At 35.6% G+C, this 22,239-nt stretch overlaps 1 protein-coding gene across 3 annotated transcripts in view; it reads left to right on the forward strand.

Annotated features, from left to right (window-relative positions):
• The window catches only part of SMAP1 (small ArfGAP 1), a 130,062-nt gene that overhangs the window by 83,610 nt on the left and 24,213 nt on the right, over window positions 1-22,239 (forward strand). For all 3 annotated transcript variants that reach the window (XM_036248034.1, XM_036248035.1, XM_036248036.1), the window contains exon 7: window positions 18,158-18,248. In XM_036248034.1, the coding sequence (XP_036103927.1) occupies window positions 18,158-18,248 (91 nt within the window). The remainder of the gene's footprint in view (window positions 1-18,157; window positions 18,249-22,239) is intronic.

The following is a 22,239-nucleotide window of genomic DNA, read 5'->3' on the forward strand; positions in this document are numbered from 1 at the left end:
CTTTCTCTTTTTTAAAAAATATTTTTAAAAATTTTCAAAATGTACAGAAACTCAAGAAAAGTTTTAAAGCCTCATTCCCAGGAGCAGTAGTTCTCAAACCATTTAAGAATCCTTCTACCCCTAGTTATTTTCATTTAGCGAATCTGGGATGAGCCCCTCAAAATTCTGTGTTTAGTACTCAGACACTAGTGGAGATGAAATACAACAAGAATATATTCTTCTACCATTTTCTGTACTTCTTTTTTTCTTTTTTTTTTTTTATCCTCACCCGAGGACATTTTTCCATTTTTTTTTTTTTGTTCAGGTAGAGTGGGAGGGAGAGAGAGGAACAGAGAGGAACAGAGAGAGAGAAACATCGATGTGAAAGGAACACATCGAGTGGCTGCCACCCGCACAACCGACCAGGGCCGGGGACAAACTGCAACCGAGGCACGTGCCCTTAGCGGGAACCGAACCCGGGTCTCTCAGGACCACAGGCCGACGCTCTAACCGCTGAGCCAAACTGGCCAGGGCTGTACTTCTTAATCCTGTTGAAGCTAAACTTCTGTGATTCTGCTGAGTAGATGTCCCTGTTTTTCTTACTACACCTTATGGCCTTATTTTTATAGCATTGTAAACTTTAAATTTCTGCTGCTGAATGCTAGAAAACATCTGGGGAAAGATCTACTTGGTTTCAGCTAGTCTTATGATCTCTAGGATATTTAAAAGTTGTTTGTATCATCATGGTTCCTTATAGTGATACAGAATAGTGTTAGACATCCTGACTTTTCTGCAAGCTCTTATCCATGCTTTCAGAAAACTGGGACTTTTTCTTTTCAGCCACAGCCCTGGATTAAAGTCTCCATAGCCATTGAAAAGGTTCTTTTAAAAGACAACCAACCAGTCTACGTACTTGACTTATTGAGAGTGTTCTTTGCTTCTCTTTTGTTCCTTTTTTTTTTGGTTATTATTCCCTTTGTAGCTGTTGTATTTTTAATTCTCAAACCTCTTCACAAAGTTTGGCTCTATCTTTTTGTTGTTTGTAAAGAGAGGTAATAAAATGAATTTAATATTTATTTTCTACTGCCTGACTGCTTTGAGTTCCTTGAAAACCAAGTAGAAACCAATAAGATTCATAAGGGCGTAAAAGGTTCACCTTTTAGCCCATTTCAGAAGACCCAAGGATGTTGAGAATTGCCTTTCAAAGTAGTATTTGTAATTACATTATAAAATCTTTTTATTTATTTCTATTTTTTTAATCCTCACCCGAGGATATTTTTCCATTTTTATTCAGATAGAGTAGGAGGGAGGAAGAGAGAGAGAGAAACATCGATGTGAGAGAGACACATTGACCGACCAGGGCCGAGGACGAACCGCAACTGGGGTACATGTCCTTGACTGGAATTGAACCCATAACTCATTGGTCCGCGGGCCAATGTGCTGATGGCTGAGCAAGACCAGTCAGTGCTACGTTATAAAATCTTAAAAAAAAAAAAGTAATTGTCAGGGTAAGATCGTTAACAATATATATATAAATTTTCCTTTATTTTAAGATGATAAATCTTTGTGATTTATTTCTCAAAGTATATTGTATTTACAAATGTAAATTTAGACCAGATATTTAAAAAATTTTTAAACTTTATAGGAAATGTCAAATGTATACATAATCTGTTATTCAGCTTCATCAGTAATTAAACTCATGCTCAAAATTGTTTCAGCTATATCTTTATTCTATCTCCTCATATTATTTTGAAACAAATTCCAGAAATTGTATTATTTTATTTAAAATATTTCATTATATATCTTTGAGATAATGTCTCTTTAAAGACAACAAAATGCCATTATCATATATACTAAAAACAAAAAGAGTAATTTCTTCTTTCTCATTAAGTATCCTATAAAATGTTCAGATTTCCAGTTATCTCATACAAGTTGTAAGTTTGTTTTGTTTTTTTGTTATTCCTCACCCAAGGATATTTTTCCATTAATTTTTTTTTTTTTATCCTCACCCGAGGACATTTTCTTGTTCAGATAGAGTTGGAGGAAGAGAGAGAGAGAGAGAAGCATCGACGTGAAAGGGACACATCGAGTGGCTGCCACCCGCACGACCCAACCAGGGCTGGGGACAAACTGCAACCAAGGTATGCACCCCCAGCGGGAACCGAACCCGAGTCTCTTGGGACTGCAGGCCGATGCTCTAACCGCTGAGCCAAATCGGCCAGGGCCCATTAATTTTTAGATAGAGTGGATGGGAGGGGGAGAGAGAGAAACATCAGTGTGAGAGAGACACATTGATTGTCTATACACACACGCAGGTGCGCAACCCAGACTGGGACCAGGGATTGAACCTGCAACCCACATGTGTGTCCTGGACTGGGAATCAATCCCTTGACCCTTGGGTCCTCAGGCCCACGCTCCAATGCTGAGCCAAATCTGCCAGGGTAAGCAATGTTTTTTGCCCCCCAGTTGATTAGTTTGCATCAAAATGCAGATCAGGTTGATGTCTTTTGAGATTTTTAACCCAGCAATTCCTTCTTTACCTCTTATTTTTTCCTTGTAATTTAGTTGTGGAAAAAAGGGGGTCTTTTCTTTTTGCACTGTCAATTTTGCTGATTTGTATCTCCATAGTTCTTTTGTCCTTTGTATTTCCTATAAATAGGTGTTGAATGGATGCTCATTTAATGTTTTTTTTTTGTTTTCAGCTAGACTGTTGTGGTGTTATTATTTTTTCTTCAGGAGGCACCTAATGTCTAGCTGTTTCTCTTCTTGACGTGTTAGCCCGTGTACTGCAATACCTTTTTCAGCAATTCTTGTGCTTGCAAATGGTGATATCTTAATGTTCTCTTGTTTCTTTTTAATTTAGTAGTTGAAATATTTCTACAAGTTTTGGTGACCTTGTAGTGTAATTCATATATGAGGGGCAGCTTCATATTTTCCCTTAATTTACCAGTTTTCAAAATAGTGAATTAATTCATTAGCATCTTCCAATGTATCCAGTTAGGGCTTTTTATCTCATTATGTGTTCATGAATTTAAACATATATGGTGTGTTTCTGTCTATGGCAGTTATTATTCTTTGATGGGAAGCCTCTTTGAGTTGGCCCCTGAGTCTTTTTGTGATGCAGCTGCAGTAGTATGATAATTTCCTTGATACTGGGTATGATAAATGTTTTTAGCTAATGTTGTACATTGCCTGCCCCTGACCTGTTATCAGCTTTTTTACTAGGGAGCCCTGGTTCCTTTTAGTGGAAAAGGGTATTTCATCACCATATTATGTGTTCTAGGGGTGCTCATTGTCAGTCCATATGTAATATATAGTTTTCCCAAATTTAAATTGTTTACTCTCTGTACCTATCATTTTATATTAAGAATTTGTGGCTGGTGATAGCAAATCAAGAACAGGTTGTGGATTTCAATTTAGAACTCTATAGTTTACTGTTTTCTTAGTTGAAAAAAATGTGTCACTAAACTGAGTAGTCAACAATGACCTTATCAGATTTGAGACCTGCTGCTCAAGAATCACAGATAGCAGGTATTTCTTTCTGTTTCCATTTGTCCATTATTTTTTATGACTCTCTCCCCTTTTAAACCCTATTTTTTAAATAAGCTAGTACAGTAATTTTCAACCTGCATGCCATAGCACACCGGTGTGCTGCAAGAATTTTTAAAACATGCAATACCTGACTAGTCGGGCACTGACCTCTTTTCCCTTAGATTGTCAAATAAAAATATCACAACAGCCAACGCAATAGCCATTTGGTATGAATGCCTTGTTTTGAACCATATATAGTCATATAATAGAGTACATCTTATTGGTCACATCGCATAATAAGGGTGTGTGTGATTGGTTAATTGGTACCAGAAATTCTTATCTACAAGTATAAGCACCAGATTTTTTAAAAAGTCACTTTGGAGGAAAAGGGTTGGGTAATTATTATTATTTTGTAAATCAATAAATATACCTATTTTTTTGTCAGATTGGCAAAAAGTGTATTTTTTGGTGTGCGGCAGAATTTTAGTAATTAGTTTATATGTGCCATGAGATGAATTGCTGAGCTAGTACATTAAATATTGATAGGTTATACTCAGATCTTATTTATAATGAAATCCTATTGCTGTGGTTTTCATGTTATGTTATTTTGCAAACCAAACTGAATAGAAAAAGATTATAACAGATTTCTTTTTTGGAATTGGTATCCAAGAGATACTTTTTGGCTTTTGGGGTAAGATGTTGAGGTACAGAGGTTTATCAGACCTACATTCCCCAATCTTCTCTTTCTTCCTTCCTGGCTTTCTAACCCTCTTTCTTTCGGAGAAAGAGGAGCTGGGCTGAAGGACACTAGATCTGGGAGAGAGTAGAAGACCGTCTCCATAGAATGTTGACATTCCTCAAACTGGGTTGAAATATTTACTACTAAAGTATAATTATGATGGTCTTTCATTTTTTTTTATCCTCACCTGAGGACATTTTTGCATTTATCTTCAGAGAGAGAGAGAAACATTGACTGGTTGCCACCCACACAACCCCAACCGGGCTGGGGACAAGCCAAAACTGAGGTACGCGCCCTTAGTGGGAATCGAACCCGGGACTCTCTGATCTGCGGGCCGATGCTCTAACTGCTGAGCCAAACTGGCCAGGGAAATTATGGTGGTCTTTTTATTTTCAGTTTGTGGAAAAACATTCTAATAACATTTTCCAGTTACATAGTTTTCTACCATGTTATTTTTAAATAACAGCTTTATTGAGATATAATCACTTATTCAAAACTTTACCCATTAACATGTAAAACTTTGTAATTTTTAGTATATTATTAGAGTTGCACAACCATCAGTACTGTCCAGTTTTAGGACCCTTTCATTACCCCCAAAAGAAAACCCCATAGCAATTAGTGGTCACTCCTCATGGCAACCACTGATCTTTCTGTCTCGGAGCGTTTGTCTATTATGGACATTTTATATAAATGCTATCTTATACCATGTGGTATTTTGTGACTGGCTTCTTTCACTTAGCATAATGTTTTTAAGATTCATCCATGTCAGAGAATGTGACATACCTTCTTTTCTTGTAAAACATTTTTTTATTGTTGTGGTTGTGTAGCAAAAAAATGGTCATTCTCTCTTCAATACATTGTTAGCTATCAAAGTTTTTTAAAATGTCATGTTTTAATGATTCAAATCTAAAACACACTAGAAGTAGCTGTTTACTAGAGATAGACTCGAAATCTGAAATCAGTATTTACAAGACAGATAAGATCCATGTGCATGCATGTTTCATTCAGAGTATTGCCCATTTTAGGTTTATATACTGTGAAAACCAGAAATGTGAAGTTAAAATTTCAGTTTTCTGTGTTTCATATATTGAAATTTTAATGTAGTTTTTCACACTCCCTTTATTCTTCTCTAAAGTAAGCATAAAATGACTTCAAAATATAAAGAAATGGAAAGAGTTGCTTAGATCCATATTGTAAGTCAGGAGAACTATTTATCCTGATAAACTGAGGGTTAAATTGATTGCTAAAGGGAGTATCCTTGAACAGTTTTTTTTTTGGAACAGAATATGTCAAAGCCACATTAGAACAATATTAATATTTTTTTAAGATTTAGAAATAGGGCTCCACATATATTTTTACTTAAACTCTGCTAAATAAGAAAGTAACGTACTACTGAATTGACAGTAAAATGCTGCTACTTAAGATATTTTGGAAAGACTTGTCTTAACCCCTAATTTAGTCAGTAAGACTGGATTCAGAATCCTGTGTTAACTCTATTCGTTGCTCATGTTGCTGTGTAGGATAGTGACTTCAGTTTCACTCTCTTCTTTGCCTTTCTGTTTGATTTCTCCTCTAGGGAAATGTTTGCCTCAATTTTGAGACTGACTAATCTTACTGGTTTTCTCATTGAATACTTTGTCACGTGTTTGAAGCTGAAAGGATGTGATTAAGGATGAATTCTGGAGCCATGTTTGGCTACACTATGTTATAAGTGAAAACAAACAAACGAACAAAAAAATAAATAAATAAAAACCTTTATCTTATCTTTCTTTGAGTAAATAAACTTGAGCTAAGATACACACGAAATAGAAATTTATCAAATATAAGCAATATCTGTTGTATAAAGATATTGTTTATAGATTTTCATATCACTTTTCTATACAATAAAATGTTAGAAAACAGTCTAAATTGATGTTATGAGCTTTGTAAAGAGGAGAAAGGGAGAAGAAAGCTGTTTGATTTGATGGTGATAGGTATGGTATATCTTGGTACAGAAACTAGAGAAAAACTGAAAATTTTATATATTATTAAAGGTAATTTTGAGCCAGTGGTAGAATTTTTGTCCAGGAAAATCTAGCAGGTATATATATATTTCCCACTTAATTATACAGAGTGAGTTAGGTTACTTTCTTATAAATAGGCCAGCCTTTCACCACAGTGGAAGAATCCTTTAATCTCCAGACTCTCTTCTTTAAATAGGCTAAACTATCACATATAAGTGAGCTAATCAATTCAACCACTAACTATAGTTCAAGGGGGAGTAATCAGTCAGTTGCTGCTGGATTTAGTCCTTATAGAGTCTAAAGGTTGATGTCTCCTTTTTCTCAGTAAAAACCAGTGTTACACGATGCCACTCTAGGTGGCACTTGAAATTGCGGTTGGGATGTCTTTTTTATTTATTTATTTATTTTATTGATTGATTTTAGAGAGAAGAAGGGGGTGGGGAGAGAGACATCAATTTGTTCCACTTATGTATGCAATCATTGGTTGCTTCTTGTACATGCCCTGACTGGGGATCAAACCCACATTCTTGGCATATCAGGATGATGCTCTAACCAACTGAGCTACCTCGCCAGAGCTCAAGATGTACTGTTTTTAAAGGAATAATTAAAGGAATTTTTAAAACTTGTAATTATATCATGGGTATATATCTGAAAGTGGCATTTTATAACTTCATAGAGATTTTATTTTAGAAGTTAAATTAGTTCTTTTAATTTCTTAACCTTTTTATTTAAGTATAACATATATCTCTTGAGTGTATATCTTAGTGAATTTTTACAAATATATACACTAGTGTAACCAATGCACAGGTTGCTATTCAAAACACTGCTGGTACCTCTTACTTTCTTGGTCCTACTGTTCAGCAGTCTCTGAGAGTTAATCACTATTCAGATTTCTGTCAATATAGATACATTTTATGTAAATAAAATCATACAGCACCTACTATTTCTGTGTCTGGTTTCTTTTGCTAATCATTGTGTCTGTGAGATTCATCCATGTTTCTGTGTGTTCTTTTATTGTTAAGTATGACTCTTGTCTACCTGTGCCATACTTAATTTTTTCATTCTACTGTTGATTGACACAAGTAGTTTTTGGGTTAGGACTTTGATGAGTAAAGCTGCTATGAACATTCTTGTACATGCCTTTTAGTAAAACATATTCACATGGTTTATGGGGTATATACCTAAAAGTAGAAATGTTGGATCATAGGGAATATATATATATCCAGATTTAGTTTTTCTGCCAAAGAGTTTTTCATAGTGATTTTACCAATTTATATTCCTTCAGTATTATGTGATAGTTACAGTCACTTTGCATTTTCATAAAAACTTGATATTGTCATTAATTTAAAAAGGATCTGGTGGCTATAGAAACTAATATTTTTATTAGTTGCAGCTAATTTAGTATACAGGATATCTTGGCAATTGAGAGGTTATCTTTAAATGAATAAATAATTTAAATAGCTTGAAACAATTGTGACTACTACTACATGAAAGTTCTTTTAGCCAAGATGGTTTGCTTTCTTCTTACTGTTTTGACTAGTTTAAAAAAGAAAGAATCGAATAGCTAAAATAAGAATTATTGTCTTACAGAAAGCAATTAACAAGATGATAGTAACCTTACTTTGTTAAATAACTGTATACTAAAATGCCCTCAACCCTAAAAGAAAAGGGAACCAGCTGAAGTTGTAATAGCTTTTTAATATTTGCCCATTATTAAAGTAACTCTGGTGATAAAGAGTGTATAAGTTGTGGCAGAGAACCATATTTCAGGTTCTATTACAGGCTTGTAGTAAATTGCAACATTTTTTTTTCCTTCATGGACTTTCTAAATGTTTTTGCAATCATTTAAAGCTTTATTGCAAGTGGGGCAATATAAAGGGAAGAAATCCAATTACTTCATGTGCAAAGCTTTCATTTCCTATTTAATGAAAGAAAGGAAGACTTTTGTTCAGTGAGCATGCAAGCTTTACAGTTCATCACAGTAGATTAGAAATTTCCTTTAATGGAAAATAAGAAAAATATGCCCTCAATAAATACTCTGATGAAAGGTAGTTTTACTAAGTTAAAGCCTGTGTTTACGAATGTTGCAGCCAAGGTGGAAGAGTCAGAAGTTAGATTTGATGGGTCATTGAAAGTAATAAAAATAGTTGGTGCTTAATTGATGCTTAACATTGCCAGCCATTGTGCTAAACCCTTTATATATATTATCTCATAGTCCTCACAACAACTTTATGAGATTGGTACTGTTATCCTCATTTACTGATGAGAACATGAGAGACACAGGTTTGGTAATTTATTCATGGTCACACAGCTATTGAATAGCCAGGCCAAGATTTGAATCTGAACATTCTCCCTTCAGAGTGTATCCTTTTAACCAGTATGCTCTATGGCCTCTCAGTGTATTACTATTCCGTCCAAAAGTGGAGAAAGAAAGGAGAAAGGTAAGGGATTAAATAAATTTCTAATAAGTGCCATGCATTGTGCTAAGCATTTTATATGTGCTTACTAATTCTCACTGTAACCATAGATAGTTTTAAGATAGTTGTCATACAAAGGAGAAATAGAAGATTCAGAGTGACATTCTACCCAGGGTAACACATCTCATAATTGCTAGAGCAAATCTTTCTAAAAAGGAGGCCACTCATGGGGAGTTCGTTATTTTCTTATGAATGTTTGCTATAGATTAATTTAAACAACTAATACCCATTGGGAAGAGCAAGCTGATGTATCTTTGGGACAATTTTTTAAATATAAGTGTTCAGGAATGGTTCAGTATACCATCTATGCTAAATAATGGGAACATGTTGTAGTAAAAAGAATATGGACTCTGGGACCAGAAAGACATCAGTGCTTATGATTAAAGTTTAATTTTAAAGTGGTAATTTAAAGTCATAGTTTATAAGCATATTTGGATGGGTCGCTTCATCTGCCTAATCCTGAATTTACCCCCAAATTATTCAACAAATGTGTACTGAGTATCTGATATGTGATAGGCACTGTAATAGGCCCTTGGGATACAGCAGTGAACAATCTGACAAAAATCCCCAACCTTTAGAGTTTACACTCTAATCAAGCGGATTCAGTTGTGATTTGCTCTGAGGAAACAGATCTTTTTGATTCTGTCTTCTTGGCTTTCCTGACAACCTGACAGGTTAGGAACCTGCCTGCCTGATATAGTTCATTTCCAAAAGGTGTTTTGGTCCCATCTGTGCTAGCTTTCTTCAGAACCATCAGTTTTCTGTATCTTTGCCCAGGTGTTCTAATTTCAGTACACATTTATTGAGCATTTTTTTATGTGACGGGGGTCCTGTTCTATCTAATACTGGGGGTTAAAAGATGACATCAGAAAAATCTATTTCCTCTAGGAGCTAATAGACTGGGAGAAAGATGAAGAACAGAGGGAGAAGAGGGGAGGAAACCTTTTGTCTCCTACTTATGGTCTCTCCGTAAGCCCTCCCTCTGCCCTTTATTCCATAAAAACTAGTCAGAACCTACAAGTAGGGGTGTAAGGCTTTATGGTGTAAGTCCTTTAACCATAGTCATTCACTGTTCCTGGCGCATGGTAATCCCTTGAGTATTCCTTAAGGAAAAAGGTATATTTCCAGATGTATATTTTGTTTTCGGGTTCATCTGGTTTAATTTTAGCTGATCTTTCAATGATATTTTTATATATCCCTTTTTTCTGATGTTTAAATATGCATATTAGTCATTGTATGTAGGAAGTCCTTATTGAAAAAATTTACTATTCAGTCACTGCAGTTGAGTCATCATGATATGAAAAGATTTTAAGTAGATAATGTTGGGAAACTGCTCTAATTACATGCTGTGCTACTTACTGTCAAATGAAGATTTGATAGAGCTAAGCAGTTAACAATCAAAAGAAGAGAAAATTGCTGCAGATGTGACTTATGTGCCTCAAAATAGAATGATTTAAATAGTCCTCCTGACTTAAATCTCACAATCTCATTCTTCTCACTTCCTTGTGACTACCTTGTTCTCCCACAGTGGTACTTTTGTCTGGCAAGTACTGATTCAACCCAATTATTGTCCTATTCCATGCCCTCATTTGAGCAGAAGCTCTGCTGACTGGTCTCACTTCCAGTTCATGGCTGCAAATCTCAAATGGGCATTGAATGTTGACTTGCAGTCTGATTACACTTTCTTCTTTCCTAGTATGTTTACTTTTTAGTTTTCCAAACAATTACTTCATGCTTTCTCTTCATATTTGATTGAGAAAGAAACAGTCATACAGGACCTCCCTTATTTTCCACCACCAAAACAGCCTGCATCTGTGCCCTCCCTTTTCTCCTGGTGAAATGGACAGGTCCTCTACTGGCTGCTTTAACTGGACTCTGGATATTTTACCTTCACAACCTCATTATTTATTCCCCTCCTCTGCTTCCTAATTTTTTTCCTTCTTATTGTATCTTATTACCTCCAATTATGTTCACCTCTAGCTACCACCTTTTTTGAAAGGGTCATCTTTGGTCATTATGTAACAATTTCTTATTTAAGGTTTTCTCCTCGTTGCATTTTACTCCAGTTTCTGTTTGAATATTTCTCCTAACACTCCCCAAATCAAGGTCACCAGTTATCTCCATGTTACCAAATCCAGTCGATTTTTCTGTTCTTATTTTTTCTCATCAGTTTTCCATGCAGATGGTAACTCCCTTTTTTTCCTTAAAGCTCTTTCCTGTCTTGGTTTCCATGAACCCCATTCTCCTGGTTTTATTCAACTTGTAACTTTTTGAGGTAACACCATAGTGTTTTTCATAGTGGCTGCACCAGTCTGCATTCCCACCAGCAGTATAGAGTCCCCTTTTCTCCACACCCTCGCCAGCACTTGTTGTTTGATGATTTGTTGATGGCAGCCATTCTGACAGGTGTGAGGTGATACCTCATTGTTGTTTTAATTTGCATCTCTCTGATGATTAGTGATGTTGAGCATTTCTTCATATGTCTCTTGGCCATTTGTATGTCCTTTTTGGAGAGGTGTCTCTTTAGGTCCTCTGCCCATTTTTTAATTGGGTTCTTTGTCTTCCTTTTGTTGAGTTATATGAGTCCTCTACTGTATATATTTTGGAAATTAACCCCTTATCTGATGTATAGTTGGCAATTATGCTCTCCCATATAGTGGGTTCCCTTTCTGTTTTGATGGTTGTTTCTTTTGCTGTGCAGACCTTTTTAGTTTGATGTAGTCCCATGTGTTCATTTTTTCCTTTGTTTCTCTTGCCTTAGGTGTTGTATCAGTGTATGATGTCCGCTGCATATGATGTCTAAAATTTTGTTGCCTACATTTTCTTCTAGGATTTTTATGGATTCACGAGTCAATCACTGAGCCATACTTTAAATAACCTACCTTAGGAATATTTTTTAAATAAGGAAAATAGATAAAACCACTTTTATAATACTGAAAAATATTTAGCCAAAATAAAAAAAGCTATTTTTAAAAAGTAATATCTCTTGGTATTATAGCAAAAACGTCCTGGTAGATAAATTATTAATAAATCTTCATTTCTAAGAGGTTTAGTTAATATGGCACTGATAGTGAAACTAATTTATGTCTTTTAACGATAGATCTTAGAATGTCTGTGGGCTTTGCCACTTAGAAATGTATTTTCTTGCACTCAAGACTCCAGTGCAATAACTGATAGACTGTATGGAAATGTATATACTAGCCCTAGATGGGGTCCAAAGGTACCCATACCCACACAGGCATTTCTGTACAGGGGAGATATTTTGGGCCCACGTTAAGACTTTAATTGCATTCTCTTAATGTTTTAGAGCTGGTAAGGATGTAAGCAATGTAGTCCAATTCCTTTATTATTCAGAGGAAGAAGTGGGAGCTGAGTGTGGTTATACAGTCTGTAAGTGATGTCTTGACTCAAATCCCCACAGCTCCTGACCTGAATCTGCCCGTGATAACTTATTTTTAATAGTTGTCTTCAGTTGGTAACAGTGCACCTGGAAAAAGCAGTGAGTGTGCATATCCAACGATGGATGCAGTCTTCTTTATCAGTTGACTTTTTGTGCTTACCCAAACCCTGCAGGAAATACTTTGCAGCTTTCATTTTTTGTGTCTGACTTTGGAACTTGAACAGTAATTTTTCATACACAGTAATCTGTTTATTGGTTGTTGGTAAAATATATGATAACTTATATGTTCAGTTGTCTTCAAAGTTTTTCCTCACGCTCCTCTCTATCTAGCATCACTAAGCTGAGGGCCCCATATTTCTGTGGCAGAACCATGAGATACAAGCTCGAAGTTGCCTATCTTTAGTTTAAAAAGAAGATTTAAGGCTGGAAGTAAAGTGTTGAAAAATCTCATGGTATTATTCTAAAGTAGCTACAACTAAGTGCCAAAGAGAGAGAATTTCCATTTTTCAGGAGAAAAGGAGACCAGGTTGGGTTGGGAGCTAATGGCCAGGGGCAGGGAGGTTAATAGTAGTAATGTTTATAGTTGAAGCAGTAGTGGTAGTAGTTAGTAACTGTAGTAATGTTATTGGAGAATTATGTGGATTGCCTTTCTCTCTTGCTAGTGAGAGTTGGGTTCTTGGGACACCGCTGGAATAAGCATTTCCAGAGGCCCCCATGGATAAAAGAGATGTGGTAAAAAAGTGTGGAGTTACATTCCTCTGTTTGCAAAGTCCTATTTTCCTTAAACCAGTCTTGGAAAATATGCAGCTGGGGTTTCAGCAGAGCTAGAAGCACAGCTAGTATCCAGAGTTTCTGTTCCATGGTGGAGCTGGGTCCGACATAACATCAGAGTAGTTGAAATCTATTAATCCATTATGTGTGAGGTCCACATGGCCATGAGCCATGTGGGAGAGTACAGGGGACCATGCCCCCTGCAACAAGAGAGCCAGGAACATGGGCAAGCAAGAGAGAGAAGCCCTTTGTTCAGGAGTTTAAATATCAAATCTTGTTCTTGCAGGGGTGACAGTTAATGAGGGAAAATGTTAATAAGATCTTGATGTGCTGTTTTTCACACTTTATTATATTTGTGCCCCAAAATCCTAACAAGATAATAGCATTTTCATTTTTAAGTTTTCTAAAATGTGGCTTTAAGGTAATTTTTATTTTATATTACATCATAGCTATATTTCAAATAACTTAAATTTTATCTTGTTATTCTTTTGCAACATATAAAAAAGAATTGATATGCTATAGAGAACAAAGGTATAAGCAGTTTTTCACCCTTTTTCATCTCGTGGCACATATAAATTAATTACTAAAATTCTGTGGCACACCAAAAATATATTATAATTTTTGCTGATCTGACAAAAAAATAGGTATAATTTTGATTCATTCACAGTGGACAGCTCTTGTTCTATTGGCTGTTGTCATTTTTTTTTATTTGATGCTCTAAGGGAAAAGGTGTCAGTGCCCTGACTAAATAGTCAGGTATTGCATGTTTTTAAAATTCTTGGGGCACACCAGTGTGCTATGGCACATTAATTGAAAAATCACTGGCATGAATTAATAGTTTGTGTATAAATATTTTTGTTGTTTAACATTTACTCCTCGTAACCTGAAAATATTACTTCTTGTGTTATAGGCAAGTCTGTTAGAAATCAGGTATGTTCTTAAAGATTTTTCATTTTGGAAGAGCTTGTCAGGAAGGCATAATCTATTACACACCTATTTGCTTAACTGCAGTTCATTTGGGGAATCGACTTATAGTTCTTCGCTAACATCAACCTGGTGGTGTGTATATAAATTCTTTATATAAATAAAGAGAGCAACAAATATCTTTTGTTGTAAAAACTAAGTAGACTTTAGAGTGGCCATGAGTCAGAGTTTTCAGGGTAAACACAGGGTGCTTCTACTCCCTTCTTGATAAATCCAGACTGTTTAAAGGCCGTCACATTGCCTTGCTGCTGCAATAATTATTAATGAAGAATAAGAAGAAAATTATTCCAAGCTTCCTATGTTCTTGAGATTTCATTTTGATCATTTTAAATGTTTTTGAAATGCTGGATTATACAATGTGGTAAAGAAAGGAGATCTGTTAGTTTGACTGTCTCTTCATAGACCAATATTTGAGGCCATCCATAATCTTCCTTCTCAGTCAAAAATTGAGTCTTGGCAGCTTTTAGAATATGGCAGCATTGGGCAAACGCAGTAGTAGACATAATTTAATGGCTGGAAGTAGAACCTTTTTAAAATAAGCTGTCTATTTGACAACAATATTGGGCTTATATGTACTCTATAATGGGATAAAATATAATTCCTAGATATTTTTAGTTTATGCTTTTTAAACATTGAGTTTATCTTTGTTTTAGAGGAATGCACAATTTAGAGGATTGTACAGAGGTTTTTTTTTGATTAATGTAAGTTGATTTTATCCCCCAAGTCTATATTTTTAGATATTATTACTCATTCAAGACTAGAAAAATACTTAATTCTTATCATTTTACAACAAGATCTGCAAAAATAATTGTAAATATGAATGAGCATATTCAGGTGTACTATAAAGTCATCCAAAGAAATAATATAGAAAATTAATATCTTTTATGGATCTATTTTTAAGGGGTTTTTTTTATTGATTTTTAAAGAGAGAGAGAAACATCCATGAGAGACTGAAACATTGATTAGCTACCTCTGTCTCCTGCATGCCCCCTACTGGGTTTGGGTTTCAAGCCTGCAAACCTGGCATGTTCCCTGACCAGGAATTGAACTGGCAGCCTTTCTGTGCACGGGACAACTCCCAACCAACTGAACCACACGGGCCAGGGCTCTTTTATGGATATATTAAGTATTCTGACTAGAATTTCAGGAATATTTCTCACTTATGTGGTTTGGTGCTTTGGTTTATCTGCTCTTGAATTTTCTCTTAATATGTTTCAAACTAGCCTGGCTGGTGTGGCTCAGTGGTTGAGTGTCGGCCCATGCTCCAAGAAGTCACCGGTTTGATTTCCGGTCAGGGCACATGCCCAGGTTGTGGACCCCATTCCTAGTGGGGGGTATGCAGGAGGCGGCCAATTGATGTTTCTCTTCCTCTCCCTTCCTCTCTTTCTAAAATCAATAAAAGAAAAAAAAATGTTTCAAAATAAAAATAAGATTAAGTGTTATGTTTACATTTATTTTTTTAATCCTTACCCTAGGATATGTTTTTCATTGATTTTTAGGGGGAGAGAGAGAGGAAGGGAGAAAGAGAAGTATCAATTGGTTATTTCCTGTATATACGTACCCTGACGGGGATTGAACCCACAGCCTAGGTATGTGCCCTCACCAGGAATCGAACCTGAGTTTTTTGGTGTATGGGACAATGCTCCAGCCAATTGAACTCCTTTGTCAGGGCTATTTACGTTTATGAGCAAAAAAGAATGCCATCTGAATTCAGCCTTTATAGCTCTCACTAATGTGTATAAGGTAGTACTTGGACCACTATGAAGATACAGAAGAGTGACTTCTAAAATATCTCTTTCCACACATTGATATATTTCTAGTACTGCTTCAACAAGATCTGAGAATCAAGGAATACAAGACAGTTTTTAAAGTGATCAATTTCTGATTATTTTTATTTGTGAGACAGCCTATGAGATGCTAACTCTAAGGGTAATTCACGTCGGAATTGTTGAAGTCCATCTAGAATAGTCAATCAGCTCTATTTGGAGTAGTTGCATAGGTTTAGGGCATAGATGTTTCTCACTCATGTTAGTTGACTCACTTTAGGGGGAAAGGAGCAGATAGTCTTTAGAGCCATGTTTCTTAACCCGTGTTCTGGGAAATATGTTTTACATTATGATCTCATCCAGTTTGCATGCACTCACATGTGTGCACAAATGTGCAAAACAGCTCATGAATTCTTACCTTTCCTTTGTGCAGTGCATTCTGATTTCTGTTCTATTTTACTTTTTTAGTGCCAAAATTAAATTCTAGTTGTTACCTATGAAATAGATTTCAAACCCACTAGTGGGCCACACTTGCAATTTGATAAACTCTGTTTAGAATATTCCCTTATTCTTGCCTTCAAGTTTCTCTTTACCCTGCACTACTGTGTACTTGTTCTCTATTATATAGTTTCCTGTAGAAATTGTTGATAAACACCCTTTTAAATTATGATACAAGTGAAATCTAAGGAAGAAGAGAAACTCTTAGGACACATCTATAGCTGTATGGACATCTGGAAGGAAAGCTATTTTCCAAATTACGTGGAGTGGTTCGAGGATAGGAGTCAAGACTACTAGAGGGTTTGGCTTGTTCTCCTTTTTTAAGACAATGATAGGTAACTTCATGCTCCACAATATTTAAAAAGGTAGTTCTGATTTGGTGAGGAAATAACTGAAACCAGATTTGAATTTTAAAGAAAGAAATCATTTTAGTCTAAAGAGGTTCCAGATTCTTAAAGAAAATGAATAGGAAGTAATCCCTCACAGGTTTGATTTCTGTTCCATGCTTCTTTCCATGGAAGAAGATTCAATAAAATATTTTACCAAAAGAAGAATTCTAAATTGAGGGACAGAAAATAAGTTTTAATTATTCTATCTTTAATTGGCAAATAATATTTAAACCTCAGTTAATATGGAAGATGAATGAGTTTATCGAGTTTATCTAAATTTATTTTCAGCTTTCAGTTTCTAATTTTAAATTGAATCATTGATTAGATTTTTTTTAAATGCCTACTAAGCATAAGACCCTTAAATCTCAATAATCAAGAGTATTAAGGGCAGAGGTGTGACAAATGAAAGTCCTGCCCCAGGACTCTGCTAGGATCCTGCCCAGGAGTATTTGAAGTTTGCATGCTCATGGCCACTTCATCCTCAGATTCTCTTCCAGATTTGAGTGCTTATAGTAATACAGGTCATCCAGTTTAAAAAGGGGGGGATGGAGGAAAGAATGAAGTTCTAGCAGCTTTCTGTTCTTTTTAGTATTCAGCTGAAAAGATTATTTAGCTAAGCAAGGTAAGTCTTATCTATACGGGAGGTTGAAAAATAAAAGAGTTTGAAATGGATTATTTTAAACTCCTGAAAATTATATATAGGTATAATTATATATAGGCTGGCAGTTTTGTATTTCAGAAGATTATTAAAGAATTGATATTTGTGATAGTAGGCTAATTGGTTCACAAATAATTCTGAAGGAGACAGTAGTGATTAAAAATAAATAAGGGTAGATATATGTTCTTAAATTTTTTATATCTGTATAGCTATCAAGAAATGAACTCAACTAACTTATGAATTCTCTAGGTAGTTATAGAAGAAATGATCTTGTAGGAATAGTGTGAGGAAGGAATGAGTGAATGAGTATTTTATTTTCTTGGTTATAGAGAGGTAGGTTTTCAAGTTGAGAATTCAGTAGATACAGGGTTTTTGTTGTTGTTTGTTTGTTTTTGTATAAATGAGAAAGAGAAAGGTGGTTTGCAATGTGTAAATGTGACTTGGGCTCCTGAGAACTAGGAGAATGTTATATTTAAAATGTAACTGATAATGTAGACTCAGGGGGAAAACATTATCAAATAGCATTTCATTAGGCTTTTGTTGGTGCAGTGATGCCTTACATGTCAGCAGTGTGGGTGAGGGGAGTAAACTGTGCTCAGAAAGACTTCAGGGCCTGCCCTACCTCTGCTAACAGGTGCACATTAACATTAGCTAGCAAATAATATCAAATGCAGTTCTTTTTTTAAAAAGTGTAATTTCATAAAGGAATTAAATGATTAAGAACAATTACATTAAGATTAAATTTATATAGTCACTATTTTAATATCCTAATATGTAAGATTTGGCACTTTGAGCTCAATAATCATGTTTACTTGTTTTTTTAAACAATGATAAATGTTCTAGGTTTTATTACACTGTGCTTTATTATACAAACTTGATGGAAAAATCTGTATAATTGAGGTTTTAAAGGTTTGATTGCTTTACTTAAGAAAAATTAATAAATCTGATTATTCACTTTAAAGCTACAGAAGAAAGAAGATCAGCAATTAGAGCCTAAAAAAAGCACCAGCCCTAAAAAAGCTGCAGAGCCTACTGTTGATCTTTTAGGACTTGGTAAGTAATGAAAAGCACAAGTCACCATTAGAGTTACAAAACAATTGAAGCCTCTACTTCAAATGAATATAATGGCTTTATTGTCAGTATGCTGAAAGATACCTGTTAACTGAATTTGAAAATGGTATGATTAGTTTGCTGATTTCCCACAAAAAAGGAAGTCTTTAATAAGGGAGCTAGTCTCTGTCAGCACTGTCTTCACAGAAATCCAAGTAATGAGTTCCTTGGGGAAAGAAATGATATCAAAGTAATCTTCAAAGGCTTGGTAAGACTATGACATTTCAACATTTAAAATAAAGAGTAGATTCATTTTTTTTCTCTCTCTCACTCTCTAAATGAGTCTGTGTGGGGTCGGGGTGGGAGGGGGGTCGGTCCCCTTTAGCAAAATGATTCTGGGATAGCCTTATTATAAAATGTGCTGGTTTAAAGAAAATTTAATTTTGGTTAACTGAAGCACCATGCTTTATACCTATATCTACTAATTAGATTCATTTTATATACCTGATGACAATAAGGCTCATTTTAATTTGATATTGTATTCTCATGGCTGATAGGTATATGTTGTCTGGTAAACAGGCTTTCATTCAATGATTGCTTGTACTGTGCTATCTACCAGTATTGTCAGCTGTTTTTTATTTTTCTTCTCTTCTAAAATGGTTATTTTTAGTAATATCTGAGCCTTCAAGCAGTGATTAGTTAATTTTTTTTTTTTTTTTTAGTTTAGAGAAAGATTAACAAAAGAAGAGTGAAAGATAGTTGAAGGGTAGAGTTGAACTTCGTACACTTATTTTCTAAAAATTGATCTTAGTTCTTACTGAATAAATTGTTCTTACTTCTTAGGAGGCTGATGTAACATGTAAATATACACCGTGGGGTTAAAAATTTTCTATGGTGGTAAAAATAAGTAGTATATTAGAAATATTTAATGTAATTTTGAAAATAGAGCTCAGTCCAGGGCTCTAAATATAATTATGTTGAATTCTTGTTCTCATAATTTCTGTGTTTTATGTCCTTTGCTATAAATGAGAGAAAAGAAAAAAACCTACTAATGTAAGAAAAAAATCTTACTAAAACTATGTATGTATCTTTGTCCTCATTGAAGCATTTTGTTTCCAGTCTAGGTGCCTGGTTTATACCTTAGAAATGTAAGGTATAAACTAGATCTGAATCTTTTTCTACAGACCAATACACTGATTCAACAAATATTCATTAAGAGTCTATTATGTGTCCAGGCATCATTATAAGAATTAGGGATATAGCTATGAAAGAAAACAGATCAAAATACCTGAGCTCTTGGAGTTTTCATTCTACCCGAGGAGACAGTGAATAAACAGTTAAGTAAAATATGTCACGGGTCATATATTGTAAGTGCTGTAGAGAAAAGAAAACAAAAATGAGTGGTGTGATTTTAAATAAGGTTAGGGGTAGGGGTGCTCCTATCATAGGATATACCATAGGAGCAAAGACCTGACGAAGTTGTGGTGCAAGAACTTTCTAAGAGAGAACAGCAAGTGCAAAGGCTCTGCAGTAGTAGCTGACTTGATGTGTGCAAGGACCAACAGGGTGACAGTGTGGCTAGAAGGTAATGATCTGGGGGAGGAGAGTAACAGTGGAGAGGAGTAAGGGGTGAGGGGAGAGGCAGATTGTGACTTTGGCTTTTACTCTGAGTGTCCTGGAGATACATTGGAGAGGTTTGAGCATAGAAGTACATGATCTGACTTGAGTTTTAACAGTATTGTAGCTACTATATAAAGAGTAGATTGTAGCAGGGCAAGGCTGGAATCAGCGAGACCAGTAAGGAAACTATTGCAATAGTACAGGTGAGAGATGAGGATGGCTTAGAGTAGGCAGTGGCATTGGGGCTTATAAGGAGTAATCAAGTTCTGGGTATATTTAAAGATAGTGCCAGTAGGATTCGCTGACCAACTGAAATGATAAGATACTTACCTTTGGGAATAAACCTGTAGAACAGGCAAGAAAAATTACTATAGCAATGTCTTGAATAGCGAAGAGGGGTATGGGAGCTAGTAAACAAATGGAGTGACTGGCCTTAGATACTCACCTATTACTGGAATAATGTTGCTGCAAATAACCCTCAGAGCCCACCTTACATCAGTAAACATTTATCTTACTCTTAGGTCTGTGGGGGTTTACTAGGGCCTCTCTGCTAGAACTTAATTTGCTGTTTTCTACCTTTCTTATAGGAATAAATGTTTTCTTGCCACCTTAATCTCAAAGTCAGTACCATAGGTTTTTAGGGTTTGGTGATTGCTCCCCATGCTACATAGCAGACAACTTCAAAGTCTCAGTGGCTTGCATCAGTTAACATTTGTTTCTCTCAGGGTTTATGCGTCTCCTGAGACAGCTTTCTTTTAGATAGCGGGAGAACAGTGTCAGGAAACAGTGTCTTTAGGGGAGAACCCAGGTTCACTTAGGGCATGAAGGTGAAGGGAATGTGTGAAGAAGAGGTCAGGATATATAGAGGATTTTGCTGGTGACTGACAGTTTTAGACCATACACTAGAAGAATTTCAAAGGTGGGAGGAAGTTTAGGAGATGGGTCAGAAAGGGGGATAGCTTGCTGATGGAGTTCTGGCAGCAGAAAACGGGGTGTCTTACGCAGAGCACATACAGCTCTTCACTCATACTGGTTATCAATATCCTAAATTCTTTTAAAAAAATATTTTCAGACATTTTTAAAAGCAGTATTAAACATGAGATTAGATAAGTTCATGAAAGCCTAGGAGACCACAGAGAATCAAAGGTCCCTTTCAGCTCCAAACATACAGTGGTCCTAAATCAGGATTGATTATTGGTGTCTACCTTTGGCAGGAGACTGTTTTTCTGGTCTTAAGAATGCCACTTCCCCCTAATGGGGCTCTGGTTGCTCCTTCGAAATTAGAAACACAATGAGGAGTAGGGAGCAGTATGCTTTATGCTCATGCAAAAATGACAGCATATGCCCATATGAATGAGACCAGAACAGGCATTACCCTTAAAACATTTTCAGAAAATACAGAGAAAACCCCTACATAGTTAGTTTAATTTATTTTGAATAGTCTCATAATAGGGTAACAGTTAAGATCTTTTTTAGTATAGTCATGTGCTGGACCATACATACAACAGAGAAGTCCCATAAGATTATAATGGAGCTGAAAAATTCCTATCTCCTAATGACTTCATTTCCATGGTAACGTTTTAGTGCAATGCATTGTTCATGTGTTTGTGGTGTAAACAAACCTACTGTATTGCCAATCATATAAAAGTGTAGCACATGCAATTACAGTAGTAGGCTATACCATCTAGGTTTGTGTAACTACACTCTATGATGTTTGCATAACAATAAAATTGCCTAATAACACATTTCCCATTGTTAAGTGGCACATAACTATAATTAGATCTTCCCTTCAAACGAGTCTGTGGAGAGCCCATGCTCTTTTCTTCAACCTCATGACTCAAGACAACCCTACTTGCTTCACCTCACCTTTTCTGATCTATTCCCAATACCAAGGACAAACATAAAATGCTCTCTATATACTTTTTAGCAAGGATCAGCTTTTTGTTTCTGAAAAGGGCCATATATTTTGGTTTTGCGGCCATATGGTCTCTGTTGTAGTTATTCAGTTTTCCCATTGTTGTGTGCAAGTAGACATAAATACATAAACAAGTGAGCATGCTGTGTTACATTAAACTTTAAAAATAGGCAGTGGACTATTTGCTGACCTCTGCTTTATGTTTCTGATTATGCCTGCAAGAACTACTTCATATTTAGGTGTTAAATCCTGTTTGAAGCCTATAGAAATACTGTTTATTCAGTGCTTTACTCTTTAATACCAAATGTGGGGTCAGATACTTGGTTTTTACCTACTCTCTAGTCTTGGATATAACTAAGGTCTTGGGGCCCCAACTAACTAAGGGCCAAACTGAACAATCCTTGAATGCTTTAGACTCAAATCATATTCCAGACAGACACATCTTGACTTGAAAATGTA

Source organism: Molossus molossus, unplaced genomic scaffold, assembly GCF_014108415.1.
Source record: "Molossus molossus isolate mMolMol1 unplaced genomic scaffold, mMolMol1.p scaffold_m16_p_8, whole genome shotgun sequence".
Taxonomy (NCBI): Eukaryota; Metazoa; Chordata; class Mammalia; order Chiroptera; family Molossidae; genus Molossus; species Molossus molossus.